We start from the raw sequence: 23388 nt of genomic DNA, 5'->3' as shown, positions 1-23388 counted from the left end.
GATTTGGGGAAAACGGGCGCGGGGCCAGTTGCCCTCCAATCATTTTGGTCGCTCCAATCTTTTTGGCTGCTTAAACATTTCAATGAGCATTTCCATTCAAATAAGCCCGCTTCGATGTTCCAGAACATTGGTTCGATATGATCACCCCTGGGAAAAACAACAACAAATAACACGCATCTCTGAGCTTTCTTCCGGCAAAAATAGAAAATTCCACAATTTTTCAGATAGGAGCTTGAAACTTCTACAGAAGGGTTCTCCGATGCGTTGCATCTGATTTATGATTTTTTTTAATATTCTTTGCCTTTTGAGGGTGTCTCCCCCCTTTTCAAAATTAGGCAAATTTTCTCAGGCTCGTAGACCTTTATGGGTAATACTAAGCTTGTCCAACAATACGATTGGGCATGCTTTTGAATATGTAGGCCTGTTTTCGTGGCACACTCCCAAAGGAAAAGCCAAGCCTCCCCCTTTAAAATATTCTAGATCTACCACAATTTCATAGGTGTAAATATAAGAAAAATGCACTCCCCCTCCCTCCAGAATTTTTGTATATTTGCGCTGCTGTATTTATGAAAATTCATTAAAGAAGAAAACCACACTTTTCAAACAGTTCGTGGTAACGAACTGTAGTAAGGAGCGACCCGGCTCAATAGTAACCGAAACTCTAAAAAATGGAATTTTGATACCAATAGTTACATCAAAAGAATCGCATTTAAATGCTGATTTTTAAATATATAAGTTTCATCAAGATCAGTTATACCCATCAAAAGTTACGAGCCTGAGAAAATTTGCCTCATTTTAGAAAATAGGGGGAAACACCCCCCTAAAAGTCATACAATCTTAACGAAAATCGCACCATCAGATTTAGCGCATCAGAGAACCTATTGTAGAGTTTCTCACTGTTTTAAAAATAGAGTTAAGAGAAAGAGTCGAACTTTAGCGTAAAGAGCGGGGCGTTGAGGAGGAAAAGCCCATTTCATATACGGAGTAGTTTTTGTTCGTTTTAAGTCTTAATGTTGCTCCTTACTTTCATTTAAAAAAACTTGTTTTTTTTTTCATTTAATTTACAATAGAAACGTATAACCACGCTTGTTAACGATTTGAATCACTATTTTGTAAGTCTAAAATTCCCGAATATCTCATTCTTGTACACTATTAAATAAAAAAAAAAAAACTAGTTTTTTAACTGAAAGTAAGGAGCGACATTAAAACTTAAAACGAACTGAAATTACTCGGTATATGAAATGGATTGTCCCCTCCGCAATCCCTCGCTCTTTACGCTAAAGTTTTTAATTATTTTAAAAAGTAGAATTGTGGCAAAGAGTGAAAATTTAGCCTAAAGAGCGAGGGATTGCGGAGGGGACAACCTGTATGTAAACACTGGTCAAAGTTTGCGACTTGCACCCCTCCCCCAGGGACTCTGGGCTATCTCAAAATTTTGATCCTCTGACTTTGTGTGGCTGTGTGTGTTTGTGTATGTTTTTACCTATGTATACTTTTGTCTCTCTCCATGCCTGTGTGTCTGACTGTGTGTGTGTGCTTGGGTTTTTGACATTGTGTGGTTGTGTTTGTGCGTGTGTATGTGTGCATGTACGTTTTTTCCTCTTTGTGTGTTTGTCTCTCTCCATTAATTTCTGTCTGAATTTGTGTTCCTGTGTGTTTGACTTTGTGTGGTTGTGTTTGTGTGTGCGTGTTTTTTCTCCCTATGTGTGTTTTCGTCTGTGTATGTGCCTGTGTGTGTGTGTGTGTGTTTGTTTTTCCTTCTGTAAGTTTTGTCTTTTTCTCCGTGCCTCTGTGTGTGACTCTGTTTGGTTGTGTGTGTGTACGTGTGTCCGTGTATTTTTCCTCTTTGTGTTTTTGTCTCTCTCTCCGCGCCTGTGTGTGTGACTGTGTTTGTGTCTCTGTGTCTGACTTTGTGTGGTTGTGTGTGTGTGTATGTTTGTTTGCGCGTGTTTTTCAATCTGTTTGTTTTTGTCTCTCTCTCCCCGTGCCTGTGTGTCTGACTTCTTTTGGTAGTGTGTGTCTGTGTGTTTGTTTCCCCTCTTTGTGTTTCCCCCCCATGCCTGTGTCTGAATTTGTGTGGTTGTGTTTGTGTCTGTTTTTCCCTAATGTGTGTTTTTAGCGTGTTGGCTTGATTAGTGGACTCTAATACGTCCTATTACTTAACATTTGCATAACTAAACATTCCCTATGACGTAACATGCATCTGCATCTCTTAGAAACTATTCCCAATCACGTAACATGCACCTGCGTCTCTTAGAAAACGCTCCCTATGACGTAACATGCACCTGCACTTGCCCTAAGGGAATTGCAGTTAAACTTTATTCGTCAGTAAAGGAAGAAAGAATTAGGGGACATATGTTTCATGGAAAGCAGAGGGGGATCACTACTATCACCCCCTTTCTTTTTTTTTCCTTGACTATTTGTCTTCATTGTTTTATTGATTTTTAACTAGTTAACCCTCCATTCCCCTGAAAATACCTCCATTGGACAGTTCTCATGGAATGCCCCCCCCCCCCCCGCAGACAATATCTCTAGGGAATTCATCCACTGTAGATAATTGCCCCCCGAAAATTCTTTCTCCATGTAAAATTAAGCAGCGAAAGAAACGAATAAAAGGATATATATACATATATATATATATATATATATATATATATATATATATATATATATATATATATATATATATATATATATACAAATATATATATATATAACATATATATATATATATATATATATATATATATATATATATATATATATATATATATATATATATATATATATATATATATATATATATATATATATATATATATATATATACTAGCTGTTGTATATATATATATATACCAACACCTAGTTGGTGGGGGCGCTTCGCGCCCCCCCCCCCCCAAGCCCCCCCAGTTATGTCCCTGTGTCCCGGTCGTCATTTATATTCCCTGTGTCCCGGTCGTCATTTGTGTCCCGGTGTTCCAGTCTGTGATTTCTCTTTGAGTGTCCCGGGCGTCATTTATATTCCTTGTGTCCCGGTGTCCCGGTCGTCATTTATATCCCCCTGTGCCCCCCGGCGTCCCCATTGTAGTTGTGTCCCTGTGTCCCGGTCGTCATTTATATTCCCTGTGTCCCGGTCGTCATTTGTATCCCGGTGTCCCGGTCTGTATATACATTCGTTTTTTAGTTTTGTTTTTCTCCTTTATTTTTTTCCTTTTTTCTTTTTTTTCTTTTTTAGTTTATTTAGATTTTTAGATTTTTTAGTTTTTTTATTAGTTTTTAGTTTTTTTTTTTACTTATGTCCTGGTCGTCATTTATACTCCCTGTGTCCCGGTCGTCATTTGTGTCTCGGTGCTTTGTTGATTACTAATTTATATTATATTTATATTTATATTTTTTATATTTATTAATATTTTTTTAGTTTTCTTTTTCTCTTATTTTTCAGTTTTTTCCTTTTTTTAGTTTTTTCTTTTTTAGTTTTTAGTTTTTTTTTGTTTTTTACCTTTTTTTAGTTTTTTTAGTTTTTTTAGTTTTTTAGCTTTTTTAGTTTTTTTATTAGTTTTTAGTTTATTTTTAGTTTTTAGTTTTTTTAGTTTTTTAGCTTTTTTACTTTTTTTATTAGTTTTTAGTTTTTTTTGTAGTTTTTGCATTTTTTTAGTTTTTTCAGTTTTTTTTTTTTAGTTTTTTATTGGTTTTTACCTTTATTTTAGCTTATTTTTCAGTTTTTTTCCTTTTTTTTTAGTTTTTTTTTAGTTTTTAGTTTTTTTAGTTTTTTATCTTTTTTTTAGTTTTTTTAGTTTTTTTAGTTTTTTAGCTTTTTTATTTTTTTTTTATTAGTTTTTAGTTTTTTTTTGTAGTTTTTGCCTTTTTTTAGTTTTTTTAGTGTTTTAGCTTTTTTATTAGTTTTTAGTTTTTTTTGTAGTTTTTGCCTTTTTTTAGTTTTTTTAGTTTTTTAGCTTTTTTATTTTTTTTATTAGTTTTTAGTTTTTTTGTAGTTTTTGCCTTTTTTAGTTTTTTCAGTTTTGACGTCACCTGATCCAGTTTTTTCAGGTGACGTCACCTGACCCATCCATCCATCCATCCATCCACAGACAACTTATTTTTATATATATAGATATATATATATATATATATATATATATATATATATATATGTGTACATATATATATATATATATATATATATATATATATTTATATATATATATATATATATATATATATATATATATATATATATATATATATATATATATATATATATATATACAAGCTGTTGCGTGTTGTCCCAACACCTATTTCGTTGGGGTGCTTCGCGCGCCCCCCAAGCCCCCCCCCCCCGAGCGCGTAAGTATATATATATATATATATGTATATATATATATAAATATATATATATATATATATATATATATACTAGCTGTTGCGTGTTGCCCCAACACCTATTTGGTGGGGGTTCTTCGCGCGCCCCCCCAAGCCCCCCCTCCGCGCGTAAGTCATTACGCGCCATATAGTTACGCGCCATTGTAGTTGTGTCCCACCTGTGAATATATATAGATATACATATAAATATGTATATCTATATATATAAAAATAAGTTGTCTGTGTGTGGATCTGTGGATCAGGTGACGTCATGTTTGTCCGCATATGACGTCTGAATTATTTCACACTAATACAAAAGAAGAAAAAAAACTAAAAAAGGTAAAAACTACAAAAAAAACTAAAAAGAAAAAAACTAAAAAAGCTAAAAACTAAAAAAAACTAAAAAAAAGGTAAAAATCTAATAACTAAAAAAAAACTGAAAAAAATAAAAAAAGGCAAAAACTACAAAAAAAATAAAAACTAATAAAAAAACTAAAAAAGCTAAAAAACTAAAAAAACTAAAAAAAAACTAAAAAAAAGGTAAAAAAACTAAAAAAAACTAAAAACTAAAAAAGAAAAAAAACTAAAAAAAGGGAAAAAACTGAAAAAATAAAAGAGAAAAAGAAAACTAAAAAAATATGAATAAATATATATAAAAATAAGTTGTTTGTGGGTTATTTCTGTCTGTCTGTCTGTCGAGTGACGTCGTGTTTGTCCGGCATATGACGTCTGAATTATTTCACACTAATACAAAAGAAGAAAAAAACTAAAAAAGGTAAAAAATACAAAAAAAACTAAAAAGAAAAAAAAACTAAAAAAAGCTAAAAAACTAAAAAAAAACTAAAAAAAGGTAAAAAACTAAAAACTAAAAAAAACTGAAAAAACTAAAAAAAGGCAAAAAACTAAAAAAAAAAACTAAAAAGTAATAAAAAAACTAAAAAAGCTAAAAAACTAAAAAAAACTAAAAAAACTAAAAAAAAGGTAAAAAACAAAAAAAAACTAAAAACTAAAAAAGAAAAAAAACTAAAAAAAAAGGAAAAAACTGAAAAATAAGAGAAAAAGAAAACTAAAAAAATATTAATAAATATAAAAAATATAAATATAAATATAATATAAATTAGCAATCAACAAAGCACCGAGACACAAATGACGACGGGACACAGGGAGTATAAATGACGGCCAGGACATAAGTAAAAAAAAAAAACTAAAAAAACTAAAAAAAATGGTAAAAACTACAAAAAAAACTAAAAACTAATAAAAAAACTAAAAAATCTAAAAATCTAAATAAACTAAAAAAGAAAAAAAAGAAAAAGGAAAAAAATAAAGGAGAAAAACAAAACTAAAAAACGAATGTATATACAGACCGGGACACCGGGATACAAATGACGACCGGGACACAGGGAATATAAATGACGACCGGGACACAGGGACACAACTACAATGGGGACGCCGGGGGGCACAGGGGGATATAAATGACGACCGGGACACCGGGACACAAGGAATATAAATGACGCCCGGGACACTCAAAGAGAAATCACAGACTGGAACACCGGGACACAAATGACGACCGGGACACAGGGAATATAAATGACGACCGGGACACAGGGACATAACTACAAAGGGGACGCCGGGGTGCACAGGGGGATATATAAATGACGATGGCGACTCAGGGAATGGTCGATTAGCAATCACCATCAACAAAGCTCAAGGGCAATCATTAGAATCATGAGGTATAGATCTGAATACGGATTGTTTTCCCATGGACCATTATATGTTGCATGTTCAAGAGTCGGTAAACCTGAAAATCTATTTATATGCACAGACAATGGGACAGCAAAGAATGTTGTATATTCGCAAGTTTTACGTAGTTAAAAACATATATATATATATATATATATATATATATATATATATATATATATATATATATATATATATATATATATATATATATATATATATATATATATATATATATATATATATATATATATATATATATATATATATATATATATATATATATATATATATATATATATATATATATATATATATATATATATATATATCTATATTAACAGGTGGGACATAGGGACACAACTACAATGGCGCGTAACTAATATGGCGCGTAACGACTTACGCGCGCGGGGGGGCTTGGGGGGGCGCGAAGCGCCCCCACCAACTAGGTGTTGGGGTGGCGCGAAGCGCCCCCACCAACTAGGTGTTGGGGTGGCGCTTCTTGTTGGGGTGGCGCGAAGCGCCACCCCAACAGCTAGTATATATATATGTATATCTATCTATATATATAAAAATAAGTTGTCTGTCTGTGGATGGATGGATGGATGTGTCAGGTGACGTCACCTGAAAAAACTGGATTAGGTGACGTCAAAACTGAAAAAACTAAAAAAAGGCAAAAACTACAAAAAAAACTAAAAACTAATAAAAAAAATAAAAAAGCTAAAAAACTAAAAAAACTATAAAGGTAGAAACCAATAAAAAACTAAAAAAAAAACTGAAAAAACTAAAAAAAGGCAAAAACTACAAAAAAAAACTAAAAACTAATAAAAAAAGTAAAAAAGCTAAAAAACTAAAAAAACTAAAAAAACTAAAAAAAGGTAAAAAACTAAAAAAAATAAAAAATAAAAAAAAACTAAAAAAAAGGAAAAAACTGAAAAATAAGCTAAAATAAAGGTAAAAACCAATAAAAAACTAAAAAAAAAAGGAAAAAACTAATAAATGACGACACTCAAAGAGAAAGCGACCAGGACAAAAGGAATGTTCGATTAGCAATCAACAAAGCACCGGGACACAGGGAGTATGACCGGGACAAAAAAACTAAAAAGAAATAAAAACTAAAAACTAATAAAAAAACTAAATCTAAATAAGCTAAAAAAGAAAAAAAAAGGAAAAAAATAAAGGAGAAAAACAAAACTAAAAAACGAATGTATATACAGACCGGGACACCGGGATACAAATGATGACCGGGACCCGGGACACAGGGAATATAAATGACGACCGGGACACAGGGACACAACTACAACGGGGACACCGGGGGAAACAGGGGGATGTAAATGACGACCGGGACACCGGGACAGGGAATGGTCGATTAGCAATCACCATCAACAAAGCTCAAGGGCAATCATTAGAATCATGAGGTATAGATCTGAATACAGATTGTTTTCCCATGGACCATTATATGTTGCATGTTCAAGAGTCGGTAAACCTGACAATCTATTTATATGCAAAGACAATGGGACAGCAAAGAATGTTGTATATTCGCAAGTTTTACGTAGTTAAAACCATATATATATATATATATCTATATTCACAGGTGGGACATAGGGACACAACTACAATGGCGCGTAACTATTATGGCGCGTAACGACTTACGCGCGCGGGGGGGCTTGGGGGGGGCGCGAAGCGCCCCCACCAACTAGGTGTTATATACCAACTAGGTATATATATATATATATATATATATATATATATATATATATATATATATATTTCAATCTTGGAAGATAAGTAGTTCTTTTAAGTTTTTTCTTTACGGTAAGAAAAATCTAGCATTTTGGAGTCAGAGCCCTCTAACTTACATCTTACATTTGTCTTCGTATAAAACAGAAATTGTCACCAAAAATTGCTCATATCGGGGATTGAAAATATGGAATTTTTGCAAAAATTTGCTTTCAGTTTCAGAGGTTCACAAAATAAACCGTGGAATGATCTTTTTTTAGTCCAATTTTGGGCTTATAGGCAGAAGTCGAGCTCTTCTACACGTTTGTGACGCAGTGCGCCACAGTTTTTTCAACCACCCCCATTGTTTCTCCCCAACCATCCTCAAACCAGCAGAGGTATGTTATCCCCTCGAAAATACAGGTCTCTGGATCACAGGCTTTTGTTTAAACTTGATTTTGAAGATCCTTAAAGTTACTTTTGACGGGAAACCTTTCTTATGTACGCCTAGTGGAACCGCACTCGATCGTTAGGGATGAATTTGTATCGTGTACTATAAATGTCGGTACCTGATCATGTTTACGGGAAACAATTACTTGTATTTCGTAGGCCCAGCCTGTATTTCTGTGTAACGCCATCATTGGGCAACATTGGGCATCATTCGCAATCATTGGGCAACTCTTCTTAAGTCGCAACTAACTTTATATTTTCAAATTAGTTTCTTTTGCCCTTATTACTACTACTACTACTACTAGTAGTGGTAACTACTAGTAGTAGTAATAGTAGTATAATCTAACCTCAAAAACGCGAAAAAAAGAATTAAACGATATAAAAATATAAAAATAAATATTGTAGGATATTCAGCAGCGTATATTCTATCTATGTTTTGGAATACAGGGAAACTATTCCAAAATATCTTCTTTTCTTCATTGTTTCCATGTGTCATACTTTCCATTTGGCTTCTCGATTTTACATGATGGAAATTTTCTGGAGATCTTTCTGGGATGATTAGCCTAGAACCGTTTTATTGTATTTCACAGTTTCTGTGTTCTTGGAAACTATTTTTCCGGCTTAGAGTTTGCAGCAGGGCAATCGTTGCAAAAAAAATTGATAAAGTAAATGTAATAATCCATATTTATTGGTCGTTTGCTGGCTCTTGATAATTACTCATTGGAATGCTAAGACTTTTTTTTATTTCAATTTCCAATTCTGATTCTTGATATAGAACTTGGCTATCTGAAAGTCTTATTCTGAAGTAACTTATTTCAGGTTACACAATAAAGGAGTTTACGTTAAGATGGGTCTTAGGAAAATGATGAGGAGACGAATGTGCAAGGATTTACACAAAGAAATCAAAATCGAAGTTGATGGAAAACCCATTGAACTCCCACCGGTTGAAGGAATCATTATTCTCAATATTCTGAGGTAATTAAATATTTAAAATATTGAAATGTTTTTTGCCGTTTTTTTCAGAGAGCTGAGAGCCCCAATCTTACCAGAAACCATCATTTGTCTGTTATCCTTTTGCTTTTTAATTGCATTAAAAGGAGTATGTGTAATTACTACTATAAAAACTGACAAATTACACGTATTTTTTCCGATCCTTTAACTTTCTAATCAAACCTGTTTTTCTAATTCTCCAAGAGGCGTGGCTATATTGTTATGCCACGCCCCTTGATCACGCTAGTAGCGTAGTTTGATCCCGTTTTGGGAGGAAGTCCTATTCATTTCGCCTAAATGGCAGGGATAATCAAACAGTTCGTAGTAACGAACTGTAGTAAGGAGCAACCCGGGTCAATAGTAAACGAAACCCTAAAAAAAGGAATTTTGGTACTAATAGATACATGAAAAGAATTGGATTTTTATGCTGATTTTAAATATATAAGTTTCATCAAATTTAGTCTTACCCATCAAAAGTTACGAGCCTGAGAAAATTTGCCTTGTTTTAGAAAATAGGAGGAAAGACCCCCTAAAAGTGATAGGATCTTAATGATAATCACACCATCGAATTCAGCGTATCAGAGAACCCTACTGTAGAAGTTTCAAGCTCCTATCTACACAAATGTGGAACTTAGCATTTTTTGCCACAAGACCGATCACGGGTGCGTGTTTATTTGTTGGTTTGTTTATTTGTTCGTTTGTTTGTTGTTTTTTTTCCCATGGGTGATCGTATCGACCAAGTGGTCCTAGGATTTTGCGTGAGGGCTCATTCAAACGGAAACTAGAAGTTCTAGTGCAATACATTTTCCATTGTTTTAAAAACAGAGGTGTGAGAAAGAATCAAAATTTAGCGTTAGGAGCAATGCGTTGAGGAGGGAACAGCCCCTTTCATACACGGAGTAATTTCTGTTCGTTTTAAGTTTTAATGTCGCTCCTTACTTTCAGTAAAAAAAAACTTTTTTTTTATTTAATTCTATAAAAGGCAATTCGTAAGCCGTATTTTTACTTGGTTTTCCAGTTTTATTTTTTCAATAACACTCAATTAGTTTTGAGATTGGAATTGAATAGCCGTTGGAATTGGCTAAGATTAAAACAGATAAGGTAACACATTGTAAGTTTGAAATTGGCCTCCCCATACATAACTTCTTTAGTTTACTCAGAATTTAAACAACACTTGAGGTATCAATTATGCTGATGATTTAGGTATCCTAGATAAAATGCTAGTAAGGTGAATGAATTTTTAGAGGTTTTATGCGTTTATGGTGCAAGAACAGGTTGGAAAAATAAAGTTGCGAATAATAAGTCGCTAAGACTTGGAATAAGTGAAAGTAAAGAGGTGGTGTTGGGTAATGAAAAGATCGATCGAGCGGACAGATTCATTTACCTGGCTAGTATTATTTAGTAAAAATGTTGGATGCAGTGAAGATGGTAAAAGCAGAATAGGCACCAGGTTTTTTTTAACAGTTGAAAAAAGTTGGTAAGAATAGGAATTCTGCAAATCAAGCTTAGAATATTGGAAGCTACAATGTTGACAGTGGTCAAGTATGAATCTGGAGTTCGGGTGCTCTGAAAGACGGAGGAGGATTTGCTAGATGTTTTCAAGAAAATTTGGTCACGGATTTTTTTTGGGTACATGACTGCTTGACTGTATTTCAAACAGTAAACTCTGCGAAAATTGTGGTTCAAGCCCTCTTTTTAGGACTATAATGCGATGAAGGTTGAGATAGCTAGGACAGGTTCTGCGGATGAAGGATGACATTGTCAAAGAACATCCTTACCGGCCAACTTTCTTGGAGCAAACGAATAGCAGGTCGTCCCCGAACGGGGTAGGGGGATTCCATAAGGAATAATTTAAGGGAAACAGGAACTTTTTCAAAGGTTAGATTGAGAGATTGTTTACATAAATGGGGTGGAGGAGGAGGGTGCTTAACTCTGTGAGCCTCAGGTGGCATGGTGGTATAGTGAGTTATTGCTAGTTACTTTTGTTAGCATTAATTGTGTTAGTTTTTTTTTTTTTTTTTTTTACTTCATATATCTTATTCATGTGACGGTGTTGTCCGTGTTTTTCGAACTATGTTCCCGGGTGCTGTCCTGGAAGGATTCTCGTCAAATGGCGAAAAAATGAGGTATTGGTTGACAGAGGCAATTTATCCTTCTTTTAGTTAAATTTTGGCTGAAGACATTGATGTCTGACTTTGTACTAGATATGGTAAGACACTCCAAATAAGGGTCCGGTACTGGTCAAAGGGGTAAAAATAGTTATTAATCGGCATCTTAAAACATATTATCTGGGACATACTACTAGTGAGGATCTAAACAAAAAGGTCCTCCAGTGTATAGAAGAAGAAGGACTTCCTCTTGAGAGACTGTTGATGCTTGCCTCCGATGGTCTTGGTCAATTGTTGACTTGGAAAAGAATGATTGGTTCTCAAAAGGTCTTTCAAATCTCAATATTGCAACATCCCTGCTGTTCATAATGCGTTCTAAAAAGGACTACAGGAATTCGAAGAGGAATGTTCTGATATGATAATTCCTGTTTACCATTTTTTCAGCAGATGGTCTGCTCGTTGTGACGATTATGGCCAGTGTCAGCTAAAAGTTAAGGCTTCACGGCATAAATTCGTAAAGCACGTCCCCGTTGGGTGGCTTTCCATAGGAGAATCAGCCAACCATTTGATCAAGCAATGGCCGGCTCTGATTGAATATTTTCTGGCATTCGTGCCAAAGAAAAAGAGATTAATGTAGTTCATTTCAAATCTGAAGAACTGAAAATTTTCAGTTGGATAAGAAAGCCAACAATGAAAGCTGAAATCGAGTTTGTTGTGAGTTCTGCAAATATCTTAACTGTATTCACCGGAGTGTTTAGAATTTTTTTTTTCTTGGGAGTTAAGAAGCACGTCAAAGCTGCTGTACAGTATTCGTTGGTAAAATACCCTATGAACGATGAGTTTTTCCGAAGCCTTAGCTGCTTCAGCCTTCCCAAGCTATATTACCAGCCGATGGGTTGTAGTGATGTTCTCAACGTCGCAAAAGAACTTGCGTTTGAGACAAACATAGAGAAAGTCCAGGGTGAATGGTTATTATTACATTCGGCCTCATTTCACCACCCTCGAACAGTACACAAATCAATAGCTATTAGTAAAAGATCCTAGAACTGAAGACACCGGGTGCTGATGTAAATTATCAGGCCTTAGGTCGAGTAGTTAGAGCAGTTCTTTTACTATGCCATGGAAGCGCAGCCGTGGTGTGAAGATTTTCTCGTTCAGCTCAGTTGATGACTAGTATGCGGACCGGTACAGAGGAGCAGACTCTAAACACTCAAGATTTTATAGCTTGTGCTCTGTACAAGTTTGAGAACAAACCCAATCTTTTGACAATCTCAAAGAAAATGTTGTGTTTGGCCAGATCAACTAGAGCTAGCAATGGACATTAACGAACTGGACGAAAACAGGATGAACTGGAAAAGGAAAAGCATGAAGCTGAAAAGAAAGATACAGAATCGATAGTCCAGGATCTGGCCCAGAAGAAGCAAAAAACAGCGGAGCTGGACTCAGAAATTTTTTCGGAAACAAAGAGATGGCTAAATAGAAGAATGAAATCGGTTATCTTCTGAAAAAAGCAGAAGAACGCAGTAGAAGAAAACAAATTTTTGAACATTAATACGGCTTTATTATAAATATGACTAAAAGTATGATAGGACCCTATATAGGATAAATCTGGTATGACCTTTTAAAGGACACCAGTGTACTCATATTTTTCTTGCATTTTGGGATTGGAGTTTTTATCAAGATACCCGTTACTAATTATTTATAAATTTTATTGAGGGATTTATAAAAAGAATAGTAAAAAGGAGATAATGGGTGATGAATTTCAACAAACTTCTTGTGTTAAATTAAGGTGCAATGGAATGAAGTTGCAAGTTTGATGCAAACAGAACAATGTATTTGTCAATATGCATTGTGGGTTGACAATACGCTATTATGCAATCTTTTATGATATTCGAATCTTTAGTAAGTCAGCACCATTGCGCTGATTGTCATTGACGGGGCATTTAGTCTTGCAAGTGCGAACACCTCTTTCGATCTATTGGATTTTAAAGCCTGTTTTGGACTTGTATCAATTCAGTGCTGTGAACTTGAATTAATTCAGTGACCGCAGTCTTGCAAGTGCGAACACCTTTTTGATCTATTGGATTTTAAAGCCTCTTTTGGACTTGGATTAATTAAGTGCTGTGAACTTGAATTAACTCAGTGACCGCAGGTAATTTAGTTGTTATTTCATAATATTTGCTATGGCTCAACTTGACCTAGATTCAGAGTGAATATATTCTTTTTTTTTTAGATTTTAAACCTGCATTAATTCAGTGGTTTATACTCGGATTATTTCAGTAACCATAGATAATTTTTGATTTCATATAATTAAGAAGCGTACTGGGAACAAGCAGAAGAGGGGAAGGAGCCTCCCGCAAGCGACGTATTGTACCCGCCGGTATTAAGTTACTCGTAAATTACGGTGAATAGTTGAGGGGGTCCTTACACTTCCCAGGTTCCTTCATTCATTGTGAATCATCCCTGTGAGATAATTTATTCTGAATTAACTGACGCTTGATTACGAGCTTGGCTCGCCCCTGCAATAATTTTCGGACTGGTTATTGCGGCCTGATTAGCAGCGAAAATGGATAAAAATAATATCGTTTGGAATGCGGTATTGAACTTTGTGTCGAGGTCAATGCTCGCTGGCATAAACACCAGCTGATTGTAAGCCGTGCTGTGGAATTTTTCAGTAGAGATGACATTCTAAGTGCAAAAGAACTGTTGCTGTTAAAATCTGGTCTAACCGACCCCTTTCGTAAGTCTCTGAAAGATGATGAAAATGGTTTGGATATAGCCAAATTCTTTGTCAAGTCAGCAAAGGAAAATCGTGCCTTGCCTACCTTCGTTATTTTTGAACCTACAAAAGTCCCGGCTTGTATGGAGGAGATAAATGCATGTATAACTACTAAAGTAAACGACATGTGTCGTCGTTTTGACGGCCTTATGGAACGTATTAACAAAGGTGAGTTCCACGTTTCTACCCATACCAGCCCCTCTAGTGAACTTTACGCTCCGCAAAAGCTATCATACCCAGCCGTTGTAAAAAAACCTCCACCCTTGAAAACACCACTGGAACGAAAGAACTCTATCGAATCTGCATGTGGCGAAGCTCTAGACGCATCCAAAGTTGAACTAAGGCCTGGAAGGAACGGTTGGCGCATGACTGTAGCTCACAAGGCTACGGTGGAAAAAATAGCACTAGCGATCCAAAATAAAAATTCAGAATCCGATGCCAAACTAAAAACCCCTTTGTACATAGGACTGATTAAAGGGATTCCTGAACCCCTTGACGCAGAGGTCATTCAAAGTCTAGTTTTTGGATGTGAGAAAGCCGAACAATGTGGAAAATCACGCGCATTCAAGCTTTATTTTCCAAGTCGTGAATCCCTTGATACTGCCAAAAAACTATCAATGAAAGTGGGCTTTGAAAGTTTCAAAATTCAAAAATTTGTCTTTCTTCCAAAACGTTGCTACAACTGCCATGAATCTGGCCACATAGCGGCCCAGTGCAAAAACGTATCGAAGTGTGCCCATTGTGCTCAAAATAACCATGGAGCAACGAAAGAAAATCCCTGCCAGAATGCGATGCGGTGCCTAAGCTGTACAAGCACCCGACACACATGCTACCACGCTAGCTGCCCATCTAACAAGTCAGCGAAGTTAATGACCTCAAACGCCCAAAATGAATGAATTTTATATTGACAAGCGTGTCGTCTCCTGGAATATGAATGGTAGTCTTAGTACCAAAATTACTGTGCTTGAACAACTCTGCCTCACCGAAGAAATTATTTGTCTCCAAGAGCATTTTCTTTCTAACGACAGTAGAAATATATTCGATGCCTTACCCTCACACATTTTTCATTTTGTACCTGCGAAAAAACTTAAGAAACGAGGGCGCCCCTCGGGTGGACTTGCTACGCTAATAAGTGGGCATATCAACTCCGATTTGTTCGCTAGTTCCGACCATTTCTTAGCAGTTAGAGTTGGCGAGACTGTTATAATAAGTGTATACCTGCCCACCGACTACAGAGACGATTGCTCCGAAATGAAGTTTGCTCTAGCCTGCAAAGAACTGGGGAAATGTATGACTAAAATTAGTGCTTTTCATCTTCGTTGGATTTTATTGGGGGACTTTAATTGTAATATATCCAAAAGTGAAAGCTCGCGTTCAGCTCTTCTGCTTAGTCTGATTCCAAATGAAAGTGCTCTTGTACCGAAAGCGGGTGACTTTACGTACATTCACACTACCGGATCAGTTTCTAACCTTGATCATGTCCTTGTATCTAGTAGTATTTTTAGTCGCTCATTAACAGTAGATGTGCTACGTGTTTTTTTTTTTGTTTCTGACCATTTACCGCTATCGTTCCGAATCAGTGCACCATTTTATCGAATGCGCGCAAATCGACCTTTAAAATGGAGAACAATCATTTAATGAAGTAAAACCGATTTGACTCAGTATCAGTACTGGCTTGATAATCTACTTTTGAAGATAAAAATACCTTTTGACTTGCTCCAAACATCAGTACCTATTCCCACGTCTGAAATTCGTCTAAAATAAATATGTACTCGTCACTTATTTCGCATGCGCTACTACAAGCGGAATTGCACTCTGTCCCTCGATCCAGAGTCCGTGCTGGGTCACAAGTTAAGGGCTGGTCCGGGAACCCATCCCTTGTTGAAGCCTGCCAGAAGGCCAAATTTTGGCTCGGCATATGGATAGAATGCGGGAGACCCAAGAACGGCATAGTGAACCAAATACGGATTTCCAGAAAGCGCCATTTTTCCAAAGAACTGCAAAAACATAGAGCAACTATTCGTTCTGATTTTTCAGAAAAGATAATGAGTAATCCGACGCTTCTGTGGAAAAGTTTGACCCGCAACCAGATTGAAAGAAACGCTCCGTCAGCTCATATCTCTGCTGAGGCCTGGCAACAACATTTTTTGAAAGAATTTTCAGAACCTGATTCCAAAGTAAAATATCCTCTTAAATGTGATCTCAGTCGGATACTGTCAAAAAAGACTGTATCCACGTTTATTGTTTCATTGTCTGATATTATGAATTCTGCGCAAAAAATTAAGAAACCTTTTTCGAGGGGTACAGATAATATTTGTGCTAAACACATTCTTCTTGGAAGTCCCCTACTACTTTGTCACCTTGATCTCATGTTCCAAATGTGTTCACAACTGGAATAGTTCCAACCTCATTCTCTTCTGGTCGTCTTACTCCTGTTCCAAAAAAAAAAAAAAAATCGCTGAATGAGTGTTCTTCATATCGCCCTATTACAGTTGCTACTACTTTCTGCAAGATTTTTGAAACACTCGTAATGCCAGAACTTACAGATAAATGCTACATGCCGCCATATCAGTTTGGCTTCCAAAAAGGCCTAGGGTGTGCCCACGCGCTTACTGCACTGTCGTCAATACTTATAGATGCTGATAAGTCTGGTGATTCGCTCGTCCTAGGGAGTCATAATGTAAGCCATGCTTACGACTCTCTGATTCACGCACAAATTCTCCTTGAGCTATATAAACGGGGAGTTGACACGTCTGCCATTCGTGCTTTGTAATATATGTATAACCATCTTGCTGTTGTAATCAAGCTACCTGATGGGACCATAACACGTTTCGTTATTCCAGTCTGTCGAGGCGTCAGACAGGGTGCCCTTACCTCTCTAGTTCCCTTTAATAACTGTATCCTGAACGCCCAATCCAGCGCAGTTCCTTCATGTATTTTAAAAGGGATTGATGTGTCACTAATCGCTTATGCAGATGATATTTTTAACCCCAGTCGAACAGTACAGTCGTTCGAAAGAAATTTTGCTATTTTAAGTAAAGAATATGCTAAGATTAACCTTACATTCAATAGAGAAAAATCGGACGTGGTTCTGTTCAACTGGGTTGAAACTCTAGCAGGATTTACTATTAATCTCGACGGCGCGCCAGTTTCCCCAAAATCAGAAATGAAATACTTAAAGCAACTAGAAGGCTCTTGATCCTTCATTTCCAACGTCGAACAGCAACTGCATACGGAAGCTTGGTAGCAAACAAACTTCGATTCAACCGCAAACTGCTAGCGAAACTTTACAATGCTTCTGCACTCCCGAATTTCCTATACCTTGCACCTTTTTGGCGTACGTTTACGATAACCGAGACGAAGGAACTTCGGCGAATCTATTTCCGGTATGCCAAATACCTGCTTGCCCTTCCACCATGGTCAAGCAACTCCTGGGTCATTAAAAGATACGGCATCATAGACCCGAATGCTTCTACCAGAAAAAGCATTGAAGCTTATAATAGTAGAATTGGTCGGCACTCATGGAGCGCTATTTTGATTCAATGAATGTTTCGCTTTTGTATGTTTTAATTGTTTTTAAGTAAGGTGAAGTGTTGCAAAGTTTTTTAGGTCATTTCCTTTTTCCTCTTTTCTTTTATTCACATTATACTCCGTTTTTCATGTGTATTATAACGGGTTATAAATAAATTCAATTCAGTTTATCAGTCTTATTTACACTCTATATACAGTTTGCTTATATTTTACAGTGTGTTTGCAGGATTATTTATACAGTGCAGTTTATACGTAGTATACATACACCATTATTTACACATAGTTCATACGGTCCCAGTATAGTTCATACTTTATATTGAAATCTCTATATAGACATGTAGTTTTACAATAATTACGTACATTATTAGTTACATACATATAGTTTCTACACAGTAGTATATACATTTTATCACAATACATATAAAGTTTTATTTGTATAATAAATACAGATATTAAATTTGTTTATATTGTATGCTGTATATGGTAATACGCTACTACTTGTGGTAACATCTGTTTGTTTTAAGTTTGACTTATTTATTAATTTTAATTTCTATTCTTTCTTGGGATTCATCTATTCATCTATAGTAGTATTTGTAATCTTTATGTTTGAAGCGATTGTTTATTTTCATTTCTGTTCGTTTTGGTGATTTTATCAATCATTTTTTGTCAGAAATTGAACAGGAAATAATCAGTTTCTTTTTTTCCAGCTGGGGATCAGGTGCCAATCCTTGGGGTCCTGAAAGAGAAGAGCACTTTTCTACTCCTAATCACTGGGATGGAATTCTAGAAATTGTCGGGGTTACTGGTGTTCTACACTTAGGACAGATACAGTCTGGACTCAGATCAGCCATGCGAATTGCTCAAGTAACGTTTATGTTTCGCAAAGATTGTCCAAAGCAGAATAATAGAAAAAAAAAACCTTTTTGAAAAAACCTTTATAACAAGCTTGAATACAGTCTTATCGATTGATGACAATCTTGATGTCGGGGTGGATGATCAGTTTCCCATAAATTATTATGAAAAAGCAAAGGTAAAGAATAGAGCTCTCTAGAAGGACAAGTGCTAGAACAAAAAGAGACACAGTTTTAGATTGCTAATTTTATGCTCATGTTATAGCTTTTTTCACGTTTTTGAAAATTAATTTCCAACCAGGTGCCAACCTGGAAATTTTTGAAAATTTAATGATCTCGTATAGCCATAGGCTATACAAAAAAGCTAATCAGAAAGTGGTGAAATTCATACTTTATAATATGTAGCAAGTGTCAGTAAATCATATTTCCTTTTTTTTCACTTTCATTTGTTTTGCAGTCGGTTTTCATCAATTATTATTTTAGTTGTTCTACATAGCCTAAGGCTATATGAAACCATGGGAGGGAGGCTGGGGATGAATTTTCAAAATCACTAACAAACGCATGAGAATGAGAATAAAATTATCAATCTAAAATGTCTCTTTTTGTTCTAGCTTGTTCCCTTCTGAAGAGCTGCTATTCTGGACCTTTACCTTATGAAGAACTAGGTTTAATATTGGGAAGTAGAAGTAAGATCCTTCATTAACCTTGAATGCAAACTTCCTTTGAAATTTTATGTAAGGAACGAGTAATCCTATCTACTTATATATTATAATTGTGTGAGTCCTATGTCGCACATGCGATTCGTGTAATATTTATGTTTTACAAAAATTGGACAGAATGATAGTAAAAATATAACACAGGTAGCGCAACAGCGCTGTCTAAGTAAAGATCAATGTGGTCACAATATATTATTTATTTATTTTTGTATTTTGTGTTTCTTTTAGACCAGGGCACTTCGTATAGAAGGAGTTGGGCTCATGTGAATAGCCTCAGGGCTCATGTGACTAGAAATTGAAAGGGCTAGTGCCCTTTTAAATAGTTGAAAGTGATTGGAAGGCAACCAAACCCCCTTCCATACCTATTATTTCCCCCTAACACATCAATCAAAATTTTGCGATAGCTATTTAGTTCAGCATAGTTGAAAGTTCTGGAAATTATGTCTGTGAGGATGACAACTCCACAGCCCTCGGGACACAGGTTGTAAGCTCCACCATGGGGGCATATAAGGTTTTATAGAATGGGTGGTCGTACAAACTTCGGAGGGGGTTCATTAGACTGGTATTTAGAATTTATAGTGCCCTTTTTAATATTCAAAGTGATCGAAGGGCATCTACCCCCGTTCTTAAAGGGATTCGAGGGCAAAAAGCCTCTCCCCTCTACGCCAATGATTTCCCCAAATAAATTCAATCAAAACTTTTACATAGTCATTTTCTTCAGCGTAGTTGAAATGCCCAGTAATTATGTCTTTGAAGATGACAACCTCTCCTCCCCACCGCCTTCAGGGCAATGGTTTTAAGTTATGCCCTGGGGTATTATAAGTTTTTTTTATTGAAAGGGTGGTCGTATAAACTTTGAGAGGGCACATTGAATTGGAAATCAGAAATTATAGTGTCTTTTTTAAGATTCCAAGTGATCGGAAGACAACTAAAATTTTCAAATGTTAATTGGATGTTTTTGAGGGAATGATGTGCGTAGCGGGGGGCTGGCTGCGCTCCAGTCACTTTTGATTAAAAAAAGGGCACTGGCTCTTTCAAGTTCCAATCAAATGAGCCCCTTTTGAAGTTTCTATGACAACTTCTTTTATACGAAGTGCCCTGGTAAAAGAAAAAAAAAACACAACAAAAATACATTTTACCCATATCGCTCTTTACTTAGGCAGTGTTATTGCGCTGACTGTGATATGTTTCCGACCTTATTAAGAAATGGCACATTATTTCTTAAATTGTGTTTTTTTTTCATTTTTCTACATAGTCTCTTTGCCAGTCTGCAAACTCCTCCCGCTGATGCTCTTATCTCTTTAACCCGTCAACACTCGGCACTCTTCTTGGCAAAATAAATGTTTTACGAAGATTTTTGCCTCCTCACTTCATAAAAATCTTTATTGAGCGCAATTTTTAGCTGAGGGAAAAGACAAATTTGTCTGGGGTTTTCCCTTTTGAAAATAATAGGTTAAAATAAGTTCATGACTATCCCAAAAATCAGTCGTCATCACTTTCCCAGTCGAAAGAGCGGATTTTTGTTTTCCTGGAGCTGCTTTCCCTTTGCTTTCCCTATCCCTTGGACCTACTTTTCCTACTGTTTTTACTGTGTTTCTGTCTCAGGTGTATAATGGTTCATACAAGTTTTTTCGACAGTAATGAATCCGTGCCAAAACTCTGGTTTATTTTGCCTAAACCGAGAGGGTTTGAAATGTATTTATTCGAACATGTTTTTGTTCTAGCTTCAGCAAACGTAGCACCCAATGCAAGGACAGCTATCTTATAGCTTCTTGAATTAATATGTGAAAAATAAGCTCTTGGAACAATTTTTCAGCCTCTGCTTTCTCTTTTGCTTTGATTTGACAGTCGTCTAGCCTTATTTGGGGAAACTTGGCAGTATTATTATCAGTAGCTGGAATGGGAAGTCCTGAACTTTCATCATCTCCAAGACGGCTACTGCCACGTTTAATTTTAGCTGCGCAAAATTTTACCATAGTAAAAGATCCGGCTGAGTCCCCTTACACATTTTGCATCTAATCTTTGATTTGCGTAGGCGTATTACCTTTCGTAATTTAACGTTTTATATCCGCTCGATACTCACATCGACTCACTTAAGTTATTGTGAAATAACAACTTCTAATTCAAAAGGGCTGACACTTTGATATATGCCCGTTAAAGCTTGCATAACTATATTCTTTGACTTTTATTGACGAGGACTGCCATCTTCACGCTGAGGTTGGAAAGTTTTTAGGCTACCTTCATACGGAAAAGGACTAATAGTCATCAATATGGTTTGCCAAACCATCAGCATACAGGACTTGAAGCTTTTCTTATAGTAGATAACTTCGAAGACCACACTGCCTTTCCATGACGAAAACAACAGTTCCAAATAGGGATGAAACCTTTTAATTGACAGTAAAACAAATATAAAATTTTTTAACTGGATATTCCGAACACATATACTGTGTCCATCATCAGCAGTAAAACTAAAAGACATTAATAAAAACAAACAAAGTTCATACCCAATAAACTAATTACATATAGTTTGTATATGTACACTAAATCTCATTTCACCTAAGAGCTTTGACCTCTATCCACCTGATATGTGAGGTAAATCTAATGAACCGGAAGCAAAAAAGGTCAAAAAGATTTGCTTCCGCTGTTGCATTGAAAAAAATAAGAGCAATAAACTACATATAGTTAGTTTATTGGGTTTAAATTTTGTTTGTTTTTATCAATGTTTTTTAGTTTTATTGCTGATGATGGACACTGTATATGTGTTCGAAACATCTAGTTAAAAATTTTTATATCTGTTTCACTGTCAAATAAAAGGTTTCATTCCTATTTTGAACTGTTATATTTAAGCTTTTCTCATGTAGTCCACTGTCGCAAATGTGATGCCTCTATGTCTTATCATAATCACATTGACACCAAAATACCTAAAATATGCTTCCTTTACAAAGTTACTAACATGTTTTCTGCCTCCTTTAAAATTGTACTCTCCACATGCGTAGCGAAACACATCGGGATTACAAATATATCAGTTTATAGGAACTGATTATCGTCTTAAATCAGTGATATTTGGATTGATTTAAGTGTGAATCCTTGTTCAAGACAAGGGGCTGTAAGTTTCCTTTAAAGTGGTATCAGACAAGAGGTTCTAAGAATCTAAGTAACTGAGTTATGTTATTATTTAACGATCATGTTTTGTGAGTGATTTTTTTAGTTATGTGCAAAAAAAAAAAAAAAAAAAAAAAAAAAACAGCTATGATCTAGTGATTTTCATTGCAAGTGTAATTTTTATATTTTTCAGTTTTCTTTTCATACTCCTCTGTGTACATCTTTTGTATGTAAAGAGGGCATTAGTAAACTATTATTGTTATTATTATTATTAGCTCATGTCGTGTAGTTAAAATTTGACATAGTTGATTGGTTGAACCCTAGTTATAGTTTGATAGTTATATTTTTTTTATTTTGTTAGTAGAAACGCAGTGACTTCTAGGGATATATTTTTATGCAGCTGTATAGTAAACATACTATAATACATTAAATTATTATAATTATTATAGTAATTAAATATAAATTATTATAGTATTATAATACATTATAATATTTTAATACAATAATAAATACACTAAATGGAAACTTATTGAACTGTATAGTAGTTCTTGGCGCTTGATTATGTTTTCTTGAATTTAACAAAAGAGGGAATAGTTGTGGGAAAAGTGGAAGTCATGGCCAATTGTAGAAAAAAGCCAAGACAGATTGTTGAATTAAGTGGGCAGCCCAGTCAAGGGTTAATTTTATAATTAAAATTAATTAATTGAGTAAGTACTCAATCTTTTAGTTGATCAATTAGAATGAGTTAGTTACTTTGCCTTAAATAATTGTGAATTTGTTTTATAAATATTTTAGGCATATTTTTTTATTTAATTCGTTTTATAAATAATGATGAATTTATTTTATAGGGAGGTCATATCAGAATTAAAATTATATCAGAAATTCCAATACAAGTTGATGGAGAGCCTTGGGTTCAGTCGCCGGGAGAAGTTGTTGTTCTAAAGTCAGCTTTGAAGGTAAGTAACTAAACTAACTCGGTTGTAAATTCTTTTAAAGTTGGTCATGATGAGGAATATTTACAGATATGATTGATAGAATGTACA

General features: G+C 35.2%; 1 protein-coding gene across 1 annotated transcript in view; it reads left to right on the top strand.

The window, feature by feature from the left end:
* Nucleotides 1–23388, top strand: part of LOC136041512 (diacylglycerol kinase theta-like) — a 114006-nt gene that overhangs the window by 81369 nt on the left and 9249 nt on the right. The window contains exons 15-17 of the mRNA XM_065726218.1: nucleotides 9088–9243; nucleotides 18384–18540; nucleotides 23194–23301. Of these exons, the coding sequence (XP_065582290.1) occupies nucleotides 9088–9243; nucleotides 18384–18540; nucleotides 23194–23301 (421 nt within the window). The remainder of the gene's footprint in view (nucleotides 1–9087; nucleotides 9244–18383; nucleotides 18541–23193; nucleotides 23302–23388) is intronic.

Source organism: Artemia franciscana, unplaced genomic scaffold, assembly GCF_032884065.1.
Source record: "Artemia franciscana unplaced genomic scaffold, ASM3288406v1 PGA_scaffold_23, whole genome shotgun sequence".
NCBI classification, from domain to species: domain Eukaryota; kingdom Metazoa; phylum Arthropoda; class Branchiopoda; order Anostraca; family Artemiidae; genus Artemia; species Artemia franciscana.
This window is presented reverse-complemented; position numbering and strand designations above follow the sequence as displayed.